The sequence below is a fragment of the Humulus lupulus genome, chromosome 3 (assembly GCF_963169125.1).
Source record: "Humulus lupulus chromosome 3, drHumLupu1.1, whole genome shotgun sequence".
NCBI classification, from domain to species: Eukaryota; Viridiplantae; Streptophyta; class Magnoliopsida; order Rosales; family Cannabaceae; genus Humulus; species Humulus lupulus.
The window spans coordinates 279,023,240-279,038,317 of record NC_084795.1 but is presented as its reverse complement, the minus strand read 5'-3'; the positions used below and the strand labels follow the sequence as shown (position 1 = coordinate 279,038,317).

The following is a 15,078-nucleotide window of genomic DNA, read 5'->3' as shown; positions in this document are numbered from 1 at the left end:
ATTTGGTCATGTCGTGATTAATTGAGAACCTTAAGTGTCATTTGAGGATTAACAGAAAAGTGGCAAAAGACGGATTTGCCCTTGGGAAAATTTGATGAGTAAGGGTTTAGCAAGGGGGTGGCTTCGTCTTTTATCAAGCTTGAGTGACTTAGTCACTTGGAACTTCTCAGAACAAAGGAAAACACTCAGGAAGATACTCTCAGCTCCCTTATTCTCTCTCTCTTTCGTTTATCTCTTCTCCTCTTGATGCCTTGGTGAGTTTTGATTTTTGAAAAGGAAGAAGGATGGAAATTTGAGGATTGGAGTAGGAAACATTTTAGGGTAGTGATTCTTAGTTGAGGTAAGATTTCGTTCTGGTTTTTGGTGGATTTCTGTTGTGGTTTAAGTTTTAGTGAAGTTTTAAACTTATGGTTGGGTTTTGATTTGGGTTAAGGATTTGGCTAGGTTTTTAGGGTGTATAAGTTGTTTATGATGGTTGGAAATTTTTGTGGGGTATAGTTCTGGTTTTGGTTTGTGTAACGTCTCAAATTCCCTAATGTGACTTAGCGCCTTTGATTAGGGGGTCAGGAGGGAAATGATTGGTTTATTGTGTTATTATGTGATTATATGCATGATTATGTGAGTTGTATTATTATATGGCTGTATTTGCATGCATGTGGGTCCGTTTCTTATTAGAAGGGCATTTTCGTAATTTTGGCCCGTTGATGGCATATTTGTATATTTGTGTGCATATATGTGTGAAACCACATTATTATGTGGATATATTTGAGATACTCGGCACAAGGCGATCCTAATAGACAAGTTAGCGGTTTAGTCATAACATGGTCAAATATCAGGCTCGGGGTGAGCCTAGGGGTAATTTGGTACTTAGTACATTACCAGGATTGAGCGGGTAATGGGAAATTATTTGGTAATTATTTGAGGATATTAGAAGTCACGGGAATTGTGAGACCTTAATTATGATTAACAGGACAATTGACTAATGACAGGTTTGCCCTTGTGGCAAAGGAAGGCAAGACAAAGGGTAAGGGGCATATATGTCATTTGGGTGGAAAAACAAGTGATTAGTCACCTTTTTCCCTGGGCTGAAGGAAAAAAATAGAACACTCTAGCCTCCTCTTTTCTCTCTCTCGATCATTCTCTTTCTTTCTCTCGGTTTCTCTCTCAATTGGACATGAGGTTTTGAGGCAAGCTTGAGGATTCAAAGCTTAAGGTTTAGGGTTGAATTGTAGAAGCTAAAGGGGGTTCAATTCACAACTGAGGTAAGGGGTTACAAACACTATTTTAGTTGGTATTTTACTATGGTTTTGGTTGTTCTTAAGCTTGAAAGTTTAAGGTTGTGAATTGGGTTTTTGGTAGTGTTTTGAATGTGTTAAAGCCTGGGTTTTGCTGCTATGTTTGGGATTGTTTAGTATTTATTTTTGGTGAGTTTTGGGCTGAGGAGAACAGGGATGGCTGGGTTCACAGGGTCACGTCGCGGCCTTGTTCTTGGGCGTCGTGGCTCGTGCGAACCCCAGGGCCTAGGTGGCGGCTCTGTCTTGATGGCGCGTCGTGGCCCTCAAGAGCAAGTCGCGACCCGCCCCCTGGACCCAGACATGGGGGCTTTCTATCTGGGAGGTGCGCCACGACCCTTAGGGGTAGGTCGCAGCCCGCATGGCCATTTTTGGCGATCTTAGGTTTTAATGACGGGATTTCAAACCTTAAGGCTCGAGATCAAATCTTCTACCTGGTTTGGTAGAATTCGAGGTCCTGGAGGCTAGGACTTGGTTCGGAACCCTTTATTTGTTTGTTATTAACGGGATTCTATATTTGGTTATGACTAGGTTACCGCTAGAGGCTCAAGATCAGGATCGTGCTCGATGGTCGTTCTTATTTTACATTATACTCGGACTTGAGGTAAGAAAACAACACCTATTATGTGACATACATGATTAGGGCTTGGCCCAAATGCTGAATATAGTTTTGATTGGGCATTGGCCCCTGTAAATGCGCATGATTATGATTATGCCTGTGAATGATTGATTAAATCATGTTGAATGCTTTGTATATGAATGTTTGTTATATGATGAATGCATGTTAGCATTATATACTTGAGAAAAGCATTGACTTATCATTCAAGGACGACAATAGCGCTGAGCGTTGCTCATAAAGCATTGACTTATGAGTCAAGGGCGGCAATAGCGCGCTGAGCGCTGGTCGATATGATTAGACCTAACCAGGAGCGCATTATACGCTTGTCCGACCTAATGGTCATAGAAAACCAAAGCGTCAGGTACGCTGGGCCTCCAAGGCTGGTTATACAGAGGATAGGGCAATGGGCCCCAGGGTGACTTATTAGGGCGTTGAGCCTCAGTATGATTTATTAATCATGTACTTGGGCAACAGACCCCGATATGAATAAGCTAATAATTTATTTAGGGCATTTGGTCTCATGTGACGTTATGGTCATTTATATGAATGGTATGCATGCATGAGTAGGGTTATCACTGCTGGGCATGTGTTATTATGATTTGGAAATGTATTATTCACTGCTTATGGGCATGTTTAAGTTTTCTTGTTGGGCCTTGGCTCACGGGTGCTACATGGTGCAGCTAAAGGGAAAGAAAAGTTTGATCAGTCATGAGTTGGAGAGCTTAGGTGGCAATGTGTAGGCCGCTTGACCACCACGACCAAGGTTTCTCAGAGGAACTAGGGTTTAACCCTATTTTTTCCGCTTAGGTCGGCGAATTGTAATGACCATTTTGGAACTGTAAACAACTTTGTAAACATTTATTATGGGATTTCATGTACATTTTAATGATTTAATGAAATATCCATTCCTTTTTTACTGAAATTCTTAACCCTGGACCATTAATCACATTTAGATGCACGTTTATGGCCTAATGACTCATTTAGTGAGTTAATCACTATTTAAAATACACAGTGTAATGGTCTTGGCTAACCAGGGCGTTACAGTTTGGAGTTGTGGTGAGTTTGCAGGGTTTTGGTTCGGAGAAAATGGTGGGAAAAACCCAGATTTTCTGGGTTCGCGCAAGGGCGCCGCGGCGCTGCTCTTCTGAGCAGTGGTGCTAGGGCGGTCTAGGGAAAAGTGGTCCTGGCTGGGTTTCGCGGCGCCTGTTAGGTCGTGCCGCGGAACTAGGCCATTTTCAGGGGCCTTAGTTTTGTAATTTTAGGGCATAGGCCCAGGAGCTCAGAGGATGATTTCACCACCTCGTGTGGGGGGATTGGAGGTCCCGAGGGTCCAATTATGGAATCAAATGGTAATGAGAACATTATTTGTGGGTTGTGACTAGGTTACCGCTAGGGCTCAGGAGATGTTCGTTCTCGGGAGTCGTGCTTGCTTGCCTGTTTGCTTGCACTTAGACCAATGGTAAGAAAACTGCACCCTAGTCGTGGTTAGGGCACAAACCCTGTTAATAAATGTGACTGTGACTGTATTTGTGATTATTTGGCTAGGCTTGCTTGTATATTCTGCATCTGAATGTGTGTTATGCAATCTATATGTTTGATTATAACTAATCTGATAGCTCGGCCTAAGGGCGCCGGAGACGACAATAAGCGTGCGGAACACAGGCCATTTGGTTAGGGCAACCTAGGAGTGCAATACGCACTTGGCTTGCCCGAATACCACCTAAATAATCAAAAGTGCGAGCAACACTTGTCTAACTCATTGACTGATAAATTGGATTATGTGTTTATTTGAGCAGACTGTTGCTACTAAGCTTGTCGTTTATATTCTGTTACTTATTGAATCTGTTGATTTAAGTTTTCTTGTTGAGCCTTGTCTCACGGGTGCTATGTGATGCGGGTAAGGGAAAGGGGAAGCTAGACCAACCATGAGTTTGAGAGCTTTAGGGGCGGCGTGTACATTTACAGCTGCTCGACCGCCACGACCGAGGAATCGGGAGGGACTAGAGTTAAACTTAAATTTTGCCGCTTAGGCCAGTTTATGTTGTAATTACTTTTGGGACTTGTAAATGGTTATTTTGGGATCCCATGTATAGACTCAAATTTTAAATGAAAATAACTATTCCTATGATCAAAATTTTAAACCTTAACCCGTTAATACCCTTAGTTATACGTTTATATCCAAATGACTTGATTAGCAAGTCCAACACTATTTAAAATAGAAAGTGTAATGGTCTTGGCTATCCAGAGCGTTACACTTACCTTGAAAAATCAAGATATATTCACATCCAATAATGTGACTATTTTTGTAAGAGAATTCTTTTAAAATATATATTCACTTTATTGTCTAAAAAGATTATAATCAAATCATTTATTTATATATATATGACAATTTTTTTATAGGAGTTTCACTTTAAGCCCTACCGGTAGGGCTCTCAGTGTTTCTCAACCCGTGAACAGTTTTCGACGCGACTTTTTTTTATGATCGTGTATATTGTAGCTATTTAGAGCATCCTGCAAATTTTCAGAAAATTTCGAATAGTTTACAGTACCGAAAACTAGGTTCAAACATGTTGTTTTCCACGCGCATAAAAAAAATTAGTCACGCGTGCAACATGTTTGAACCTAGTTTTCGGTACTGTAAACTATTCAGAATTTTCTAAAAATTTGCAGGATGCTCTAAATAGCTACAATATACACGGTCATAAAAAAAATCACGCCGAAAACTATTCACGGGTCAAGAAATACTGAGAGCCCTACCGGTAGGGCTTAAAGTGAAGCTCCTATAGGAGAATTCCCATATATATATATATCAAAATTGATAAGCGAGTAAAGATTTTTCTTATAATAATTATCAACAAAGTTTTAGGGTTTGTATAGAAAAGATTGGGCATGTCCAAAATGTTGAAAGTATGAGTGAATTAATAAGCATTACAAACTAATAAATATATGTTAATGTAGTTTTGTCCCAATTGTTTTGGAAAATAGTAAAATTCGATGCAAAACTGTGCAAATTTGATGCAATCTTGAAAATTTAGTTTTTTTTTGTTGCCAAAACGATGTTTTTTCGATGCAAAATCGATGTTTTTCGATGCTTTTGAAATGCAATCATAAAAAATTGATTTTTGGCCAAAATGATGCAAAATCGATGGTACATCGATGCTCTGCACTGAAATTTGACGAAAATTTTGGTGAGCCATAACTTTTTGCTTAAATGTCCGTTTAAGTTTATTTTTTTTAATCTTAGTATTTTTTCAAGATCTACACATTTAGCATATTTAAAGCCTTAAATATTTTATGTAGAACACAAAAATTAATTCTGAGTGTACATTAATGTAAGAGAGAGTGGTAAGTTTAATGAAAGGGGCAGTATAGTCTAAATAATACAAAATGACATATATTTAGGATGTCTATTAAATTTTTCATATAGATAAAATAAAATATATTATTAAGCATATAACCTGAAATTTCTCTTTGCAAGTCATAAACACTTATCGTAATTTGTTAAAATTATAGTTGTCCACTTCAGTGGTCAACAGTTAGGTTATGGTATCTCCTTTCTCCATTGTACAAAATTAAAACAACACATATTTTTCTCTCTTCTTCTTTATCTTTGTGTAAGCGTGTTAATCAAAACATCAAATTTTAGAATATTTCCACAAGTGAAATTTGGCATCTGCAGTTTGTAACGAGACTGATTATGGAAGATGACTATGTCCGATCCATTGTAAATTGACATAAAAATATATTTATTATTATATGTTTAAGCAAGATACGGTTTATGCATTCTACTTTTGTGGTGGTCTATGAGTTGATTCACTTACGTTACCAAAAATTTGTGAGCATATGGACATATTCCAACACTAAAATATCTCAACATTACATCATCATGCTAAATTCTTTCTTGACTAGCTATTTTGGGGTGGGAGACAACATAAGGTGGAAGCATGGTAATATACATGTAATTCAATTTTGGTAGGTTGTTTTAAAGTTTGAATATTTTCCATTCCACATTCTTGGGGATTAAAGTATTTTTTTTTTTAAATAGCTTATATGCATTATATGAGATCTTTCAAAGTTGAGTGTGAGTGTGTGTGAGGGGGAAAGGGTTATTATTTCCATTTTATGAAAATTGGTGAAAATTGCTTATTTTTTTTAAGTGATTTTGCACTCTCGCCTACTTTTGATAATTTTTTGCAAAATGACATCTGTTTAAAATTCGACCAATTGTCTAAATTTTTCGACCAGTTATCTAAAATTTTCGACCGGCTGTTTGAATTTTTCGATCACCTGTCTAAATTTTCGACTAACTATCTAAATTATGAGAATTCATTTTGCAAAGAATTATTAAAACTAGATTAGAGTGCAAAATGACTTTAAAAAATAGGTCATTTTGCCAAAGGACCCCCATTATATATATATGGAGCAGATGTGTTATGTTTATTTTTTTAGGTGTCTTTTTTTTATACATAAATTAGTTGTAATCCAATTTTTTTTATATGATGATGCATATTGTAATTATTTAAGATATCTGGTAAATTATCAAAAAATTCAAAATAATTTATAGTGCCGAAATCTAGTTTTAAATATAGCTTTTTGCACGTATGCTTTTTTTTTATATTCGTGTAAAATAAGTTGTTTGAAACTCTATTTTCAACATTTTAAATTACTTAGAATTTCTTGAAAATTTGTAAGATCTCCTAAATAATTACAATATATACCATCATATAAAAAAAATTAGGTTACAACTGATTTATGTGCCGAAAATTGAAAAAGATACACCGATGTGTCCAAAAAGATGACCATACCACAACCTATGGAAGATAAAAATTGAGAAATACAATTTAACCAAACTAAGTTTGTAAATAAACTATAATTCAAGTGGTAGAAAACTTTGGTTATATAAAACTAAAAAAAAAAAGAGTCTTAATATTATAATGATTTCATAGTTAGCTAACTAAAAATTAAAAAAAAATGTTAAGACAGATATTACTTTTATAATATTAGAAAGATTAAAAATGTTATATTTAAATTTATATAATATAGAGTTTTAAATAAGTAATGTTGTGTTATATATTAGTATTATATACATACAAATTAATTTAGAAGTGTGCTAAAATTGTATCAAGTTTAGTCAATGCTAAAAATTGTGTAAAATGACACAAAATATTGAATCAAATGTTTTTCTTCCCACTCAAAATTTGATAAATCACAATTTAATTCAAAAAATTTATATTCTGAAGAAAAAAAATACTATGTAGGATGTGCCAAAATTAACACTATTTAAATTTTGTATCGAGATAATGTAAATATAAATAATTAATTTAAGGGTTATTTGGCAGAATGACTTATTTTTTGAAGTCATTCATGTACTTTGGCCTAGTTTTGATAATTTTTTGTAAAAATAACCTCTGACACTCCAGATAGCTGGTAAAAAAATTTCAAACAACTAGTCAAAAAATTCAGATAGCTAGTCGAAATTTTTAGACATTTAGTCGAAATTTTAGATAGAGGTCATTTTGCAAAAAATTATCAAAACTAGGCGAGAATGCAAAATGACTTCAAAAAATAGATTATAAATGTGTAATAATTCTAAATTTTAATATGTATCATTGTACTATCTTCCTAGTTTTGTTGACTTTATGAGGTTACTTTATCCTTATATTTATAAAGAAAGTCTCTCTTTATATAAATAGCTAATCATACTAATCACATCAGAAATTGCTCTTATAATACAAACATATAATTCCAGTCTCCAAAATAGCAGTAGGATTAAGTGCTTTTTATGTATATATTTGTCTTGTTTTTGGAAGAAAGGGAATGAATAAAAGGGTAATGGAGTTATGAGGAGGATCAAAAGTTTCCGATTCCTTGGCTAGTTGCCTTCAAAGGGATAAATAAATGAAAGCTAAGATGGAAATCAGCCCCACATTACCATTCAATCAGATACCAAAAAATATTAAAAGGGCACATCACTTACCACTACAATTTAAAGTTTAGGGACTAAATGAAAGATTTTTTTTTCATTGAAGATGAATAGGGAAAAGATTGATTCGGTTGAATATTACAAGGCATAAATTATTTGGGTATCTCATCACAAGTGTGTTACACATCTTAATTTGTTCACATTGTTACTTGTGTCATGTCCCAATTACACTTACTTGTATCATGTATGGAGTAGTACAATAAATATCCACACATATATATTGGCCATTTAATATTACAAATTAAGAGGAAAAGACATTAGAATAAAATTGGGGTTTTAACTTTAAGCCAATTAAGAGTGTTTGTTTTGAGTAGTTGAGTGAATTTGAAAAGTGTAGAGAGGCTTATGATGGGTTAATATTAAGCTTAAGTGTATAAAATTGTTCACTTTACCCTTAAAATACATGTGGAGCCCATGAAATTTATTAACTTTACCCTCTAAAAATTTGAATCAAACATGGAAAGTGTTTTAAATTCCGATTCTCACAAACACCCCCTTAGTGCTAAGTGTAGTGACCATTTTTTTTTACATAAAAGCATATATTAGTTGTGTTTCTCATATTATTTCTTCCATGTGCGACTCTAAAACTCCTCTTCACAATTGTGTATGAAATTATGGATATAATGAATAGTTTTAAATAGAACAAGACCGAACATGATATTTAAGAGAATCCCACAACGTAAAATCAAGAATTTTATGGGATATATTTTAACATCACAAAGTTGGATTGAAAAATTTGTGGGTATAGTACACGTCACCTAAAACAAGTCAAAAAATCTAATACGACAAAGTGAGATCTCAAATAGAAGTCAATGATGTAGTGCAACAAAGTTTAACATTAGTTATTGATACCATATTACAAACTATGAGAAGAATGCAATTTAGAATATATACTCGAGGTTCCAATTTGAAATTAATTAGTACTAAGTAGAATAAACTTTTCTTGCTTAAGGTAATTGTGTTTCTCGTATTATATTCATGTAGGATTCTAATATTTGATGACAAGTAAAATGTATTTTCTTTTCTATTTGTTGGTAATAATTATTAATTATATGTTATTGTTCTTGAGAGCACCTTATCTCCAAATAAGTGGAACCAACATAGACAACCAATAGCTCAGTACTTTTTGCAAAGAAAGAAAGAAAAGAAAAATTAATTCGATGACTTAGTTCCAATCTCTAGGGGTCAAAAATACAGTTTCCTATTCCATTCTTATTCATTAGCCCAAAATCTATTTGATCAAATTGACGGAATAAAGTGAATTGTCCTTGGCCATGAAAGTAGTGGTGGCTTCCTCACTTTTAAGATCCTTTTTTTCTCCTCCTATTGGCAACTTCAAGTAAATTTATTAAAATTGAGAAAAGAAAAATCCAAAAATCATAATATAGAGTCCTAAGAAAATGGAGTTAGATTAATTAAAGACATATTTTCAAAAATCATTTGTGGCACTAGTATACAACTATGGGACCTAGCTAGATGTTGTGAGAGAAGAAACAAATATGAATATGAGGTGTGCCACTATATAGAGAGAATCACTCGTGATAACTTTAACGTTGTTATAGATTTTTTTTTATTTTTTTGTAAATCTAAATGATGTATACCTTTTTAAAAGTTGTGTTACGTACTTGAATGAAAATAGGAACTTAATTAGATTTTCTTATTAATGTTACTTCAAGTATTTTCTCTTTCACATACTTCTTGTAAAATAAATAACATAATAAAACTTATTAGAATATTGGAGTGAGAATGACGATGACTAATATGGATCTAAGAAAAAAGTCCAAGCCCAATTTGAAAGCAAATACCAATGACCAATGGATCAAGAAGCAAAGTCAAGGCCCAATGTGAAAGCCCAAATAGGAGAAGCACAAAAGTAGGCCTAAAAAACCATGTCCAATTATCTGACTCATGGTAGAAAAAAAAAATAAGATTGAGATAAATGACACTGCTTGAAGAAAATGACTATAGATTGCTAAAAACAATCCCTCCGAATATATTGATAACAAAAAAAAAAAAAAAAATTAAATAATTAAAATGACTAAAGTTTTTAATAATAAAAATGACTACATCTTTATTTCTTTCTTTTCATACAAAACACATCTAAACAAAAATGAAATATATTATTCTCTTCCACTTTACCATATCACATACTTAATTTCTCCCTATCTATTTCCATCTTTCTTACCAAACAAAAACTAAGTGAGGACCTCGACTTTGGCACTACATGAAATTAAGGAGTTCATTTGTGAAAGAAAAGGAAAAGGTCAATTTTGTTGTTAATAGTATTTTCTTAATACAACATGATTTTCTCTCTCTCTCTCTCTCTCTCTCTCTCTCTTTTTAAAGAGAGAAAATAAGAAAAGGAGAAACTTTGATTTTTGTCCAATCATTAAGTCAAAACCAATTCACTTGATTTGTAGGTTAGATAAATTGGCAATTGTTAGATTTAACCCTAAGTAGTAAATAATAAATCAAACCACACAATAATGTCTATAGCGGTTGGACTAACATGGACACCTACTTTCATTGTAGTCTTTATATTCATTTAGTTCTCAATACAAATATATTTCTTCATCCTCTTTTATTTTGGATTACTACTTTCCTTATTTAGATAAAAAAATATGCATTTGTACAAAAAAAAAATAATGATTATCATTGTAGACCCATAAATTTTGAGCATTGCTATAAGACATTCTAGAGAACACTAAGATATGATATATCATCATTGTTGCAATTTAGTATCTGGTTTCACATATGTTAATTTTAATTGAATTGAATTGAAATATGTAAAACTCGAAATTTACTTGTACCGATAGCGTTACATAGTGTTGGGCACCCTAAGGTACTCTTTAGCAATCTTTAATCTTAAGATTTTAATGCAAATGACACTCTCACAAGTAATGCCTCATATTCAACTTTATTGTTCTAGGCAACTCCAATAAAAGGGCATAGTGCACCTTTTATTGGAAAATATAGTTGGAATAACATCCTTGAAACATACAATGTATACCAATTACTATTCAAATAAATAAAAAATATATTTTTCATGAAATCCTTTAATTATATTGAACTAAATATATTCATATCGATTATTAATTTTAAGTTATTTTTTATATAAATCCTAATTATTTATATATAATTTTATTTTTTAAAAAAAAGCTTAAGCCTGATTTTTTTTCGTAAAACAATGCTGGATATAAAAAAGAGATTAATATGGTATGGTTAATTTAAGAGAAATTGGTGAAAATAACCTCAATTTTTAAGTGGTTTTGTATTCTGACCTACTTTTGATAATTTTTTGCAAAATGACATATGTCTAAAATTCAAACATTTGTTTAAATTTTTCGACCAACTATCTAAAATTTTTGACCGATTATTTAAATTTTTCGACTACCTATCTAAATTTTTAATTAGCTGTTTAAATAATAAGATGTCATTTTAGTGCAAAATAACTTTAAAAAACATACCATTTTGCGAAGGACCTTAATTTAATTTGAGGTGTTGAAAGTATAATGTTGGTTGATATCATCTATTTAGGAATGTTTCAAATCTAATTTTCCCCCTTTTTTTTATTGGATACTTGTCCTCCACTTACATAAACGTCAAACACAAAAACAAACAAAGCCTTCCAATATTTGTATTTTTTTTATTTAAAAAATTAAATATGAGAAGAAAACGTACTAATTCAGCAGAGTAGGCGAAGCACTCCGTTGACAAATTAAAAAGTTTGACTTTGTCCCAAAAATACCATTACTACCAGCTCATAAAGAAGTTTCTTCTCTTCCTTCATATTTTTTTACTTATATAAATCTGAAAACCAAAGGCAGCCCTTCTCGTACTTGTCTTTTCTTTCTTTCTTTCTTCCAAAAAAAAGTAGTTCAATTACAAGATTTTACAGAAAAAATTGAATTATTTTTATTAAATCTTTAGGAGAATAGAATTAGAAATGTGTCCTTTGAGATTCTTCTTGGTGTTTTTCTCTGCAGTTTTAGCTGCATATTTTGCATGGAAAACGGCTCGTTCTTCTTCTTCTTCTTCTTCTCAAATGGGCTTTGAAGACTTGACAAATGAAGGAACATCTTCACCCAAAGAAGGGCAAGAAACAAGTTTCAAAAGGGTATGTTTTGCTTTTGTTATTTTTTGTTTTAATTATTTTCATATATGTGAATTTTGTATTGAAAATCATATTTGTCCCATTTCAGATGGTGGAGAATTGCTTCTGGGTTTTCGTTGACATGGCCAGTGGAAGATACTTGTGGAGGAATATGAAGGAGATGAAGAATTCAGATGAGAAAATTACAAAGCTAGTCTTGTAAATGACTATTTTTGAGATTGAGAAATATGTAAACACAAATTAGTTGCATTAACCCTTATGGTGAAAGAGAGAATTGAATCAAATGTTTGTGACTCTCACTTTCTTTTTCTTCTTATGAGATTGAAATGAGCAAAATGTAATTAAATCAAATCATATAATTTTGTTGGTTTTAAGTTTTCCTCCTTTTATTCTCAAGTATATTTTAAAGTTACTACGATCTCTTTTATGTTTGGACTAATGTTGATTTAAAATATTCTGTATTTTCCACACAACACAATCATGAATTCAAATTTTATCCATTAATGCCTTAACTTGCTCCTAAACTCTCTACTCATGCCATGAGTCTCACATTTGTACAAGTTATAATGTTAGCAAAAACTCAACTCCATTTTTTTTTTAAAAAAATACAGGTTTCTCACCTAACTTATATTTGGGAACAAGAAAAATATAACAATTGAATGAAGGTACCCATGAGGAACAGATGTTGTGACAACAAATCCCTTGCCTTGCCATTTGAGCTACCTCTCATTAGTAAAAAAAACTCAACTCCATTCGTTGTTTTGTTCTGTAAATTCTCAAAATTTATACTTTTCACAAGCAGTGATTGTAATATTTCACTACTTTTTACATAGGCCATAAACCAAAAAGCATATGGTAATGCACAACTGATCTGTACCAAATTCAGATTGCAAAACAAAAGAGAGCAGAGGATCAGACTAAAATAAAATTTGAAGTTTGAACAGATCATATTCTAGAGACCCATAAATAAAATATGCATTTGTATAAAAAAAAAAATAATGATAATCATTGTAGACCCATAAATTTTGAGCATTGCTATAAGATATTCTAGAGAACACTAGGATATGATATATTGTCATTGTTGTAATTTAGTATCTGGTTTCACATATGTTAATTTTAATTTAATTAAATTAAAATATGTAAAACCCGATATTTACTTATATCAATAACGTTACAGAGTGTTGGACACCCTAAGGTACTCTCTAGCAATCTTTAATCTTAAGTTTTTATTGCGAATGACACTCTCACAAGTAATGCCTCGTATTCAACTTTATTGTTCTAGCCAACTCCAATAAAAGGGCATAATGCACCTTTTATTGGAAAATATAGTTGGAATAACATCCTTGAAACATACAATGTAAACCAATTACTATTCAAATAAATAAAAATTATATTTTTCATGAAATCCTTTAATTATATTGAACTAAATATATTCATATCGATTATTAATTTTAAGTTATTTTTTATGTAAATCCTAATTATTTATATATAATTTTTTTTAAACAAAAAAACTTAAGCCTAATGTTTATTTATTTTTTCGTAAAACAATGCTGGATATAAAAAAGAGATTAATATAGTATGGTTAATTTAAGAGAAATTGGTAAAAAATAACATTTTTTTTAAGTGATTTTGTACTCTGACCTACTTTTGATATTTTTTTACAAAATGACCTCTGTCTAAAATTCGAACATTTGTCTAAATTTTTCGACCCATTGTCTAAAATTTTCGACCGGTTGTTTGAATTTTTTGACCACTTATCTAAATTTTAAAGTAACTATTTAAATTATGAGAGCTCATTTTAATGTAAAATAACTTTAAAAAAAATAGACAATTTTGCCACGGACCTTGTTGGTTGATATCATCTATTTAGGAATGTTTCAAATCTAATTTTTCCCCTTTTTTTTTTTTGGATACTTGTCCTCCACTTTCATAAATGTCAAACACAAAAACAAACAAAGCCTTCCAATTTTTGTTTTTTTTTTATTTAAAAAATTAAATATGAGAAGAAAACGTACTAATTCAGCAGAGTAGGCGAAGCACTCCGTTGACAAATTAAAAAGTTTGACTTTATCCCAAAAATACCATTACTACCAGCTCATAAGGAAGCTTCTTCTCTTCCTTCATATTTTTTTACTTGTATAAATCTGAAAACCAAAGGCAGCCCTTCTCGTACTTGTCTTTTCTTTCTTTCTTTCTTCCAAAAAAAAGTAGTTCATTTACAAGATTGTACAGAAAAAATTGAATTATTTTTGTTAAATCTTTAGGAGAATAGAATTAGAAATGTGTCCTTTGAGATTCTTCTTGGTGTTTTTCTCTGCAGTTTTAGCTGCATATTTTGCATGGAAAACGGCTCGTTCTTCTTCTTCTTCTTCTTCTCAAATGGGCTTTGAAGACTTGACAAATGAAGGAACATCTTCACCCAAAGAAGGGCAAGAAACAAGTTTCAAAAGGGTATGTTTTGCTTTTGTTATTTTTTGTGTTTTTTTTTTCATGTATGTGAATTTTGTATTGAAAATCATATCTGTCCCATTTAAGATGGTGGAGAATTGCTTCTGGGTTTTTGTTGACATGGCCAGTGGAAGATACTTGTGGAGGACTATGAAGGAGATGAAGAATTCAGATGAGAAAGTTACAAAGCTAGTCTTGTAAATGACAAGATTTTTTTTTTAAAAAAATTTCTTTTTCAAATATCTGTTGTTAAATGTAATCTAATTTTGAGATTGAGAAATATGTAAACACAAATTAGTTATGGTGAAAGAGAGAATTGAATCAAATATTTGTGACTCTCACTTTCTTTTTCTTCTTATGGGATTGAAATGAGCAAAATGTAATTAAATCAAATCATATAATTTTGTTGGTTTCAAGTTTTCCTCATTTTATTCTCAAGTATATTTTAAAGTTACTACGATCTTTTTTATGTTTGGACTAATGTTGATTTAAAATATTCTGTATTTTCCACACAACAAAATCATGAATTCAAATTTTATCCATTAATGCCTTAAACTTGCTCCTAAACTCTCTACTCATGCCATTAGTCTCACATTTGTATTAGTTATAATGTTAGCAAAAA

The 15,078-nt window shown here is 31.9% G+C and overlaps 2 protein-coding genes across 2 annotated transcripts; both read left to right on the top strand.

The window, feature by feature from the left end:
* The first annotated feature begins 11,710 nt into the window (after window positions 1-11,710).
* Window positions 11,711-12,397, top strand: LOC133821686 (uncharacterized). The gene is made up of 2 exons (XM_062253847.1): window positions 11,711-12,011; window positions 12,097-12,397. Exons 1-2 carry the CDS (start codon window positions 11,841-11,843, stop codon window positions 12,208-12,210), a joined length of 285 nt encoding a protein of 94 aa, XP_062109831.1. The 5' UTR covers window positions 11,711-11,840; the 3' UTR covers window positions 12,211-12,397.
* Window positions 12,398-14,223: 1,826 nt separating this feature from the next.
* Window positions 14,224-14,872, top strand: LOC133824542 (uncharacterized). Its single transcript, XM_062257438.1, has 2 exons — window positions 14,224-14,459; window positions 14,544-14,872. Exons 1-2 carry the CDS (start codon window positions 14,289-14,291, stop codon window positions 14,655-14,657), a joined length of 285 nt encoding a protein of 94 aa, XP_062113422.1. The 5' UTR covers window positions 14,224-14,288; the 3' UTR covers window positions 14,658-14,872.
* Window positions 14,873-15,078: the final 206 nt, after the last annotated feature.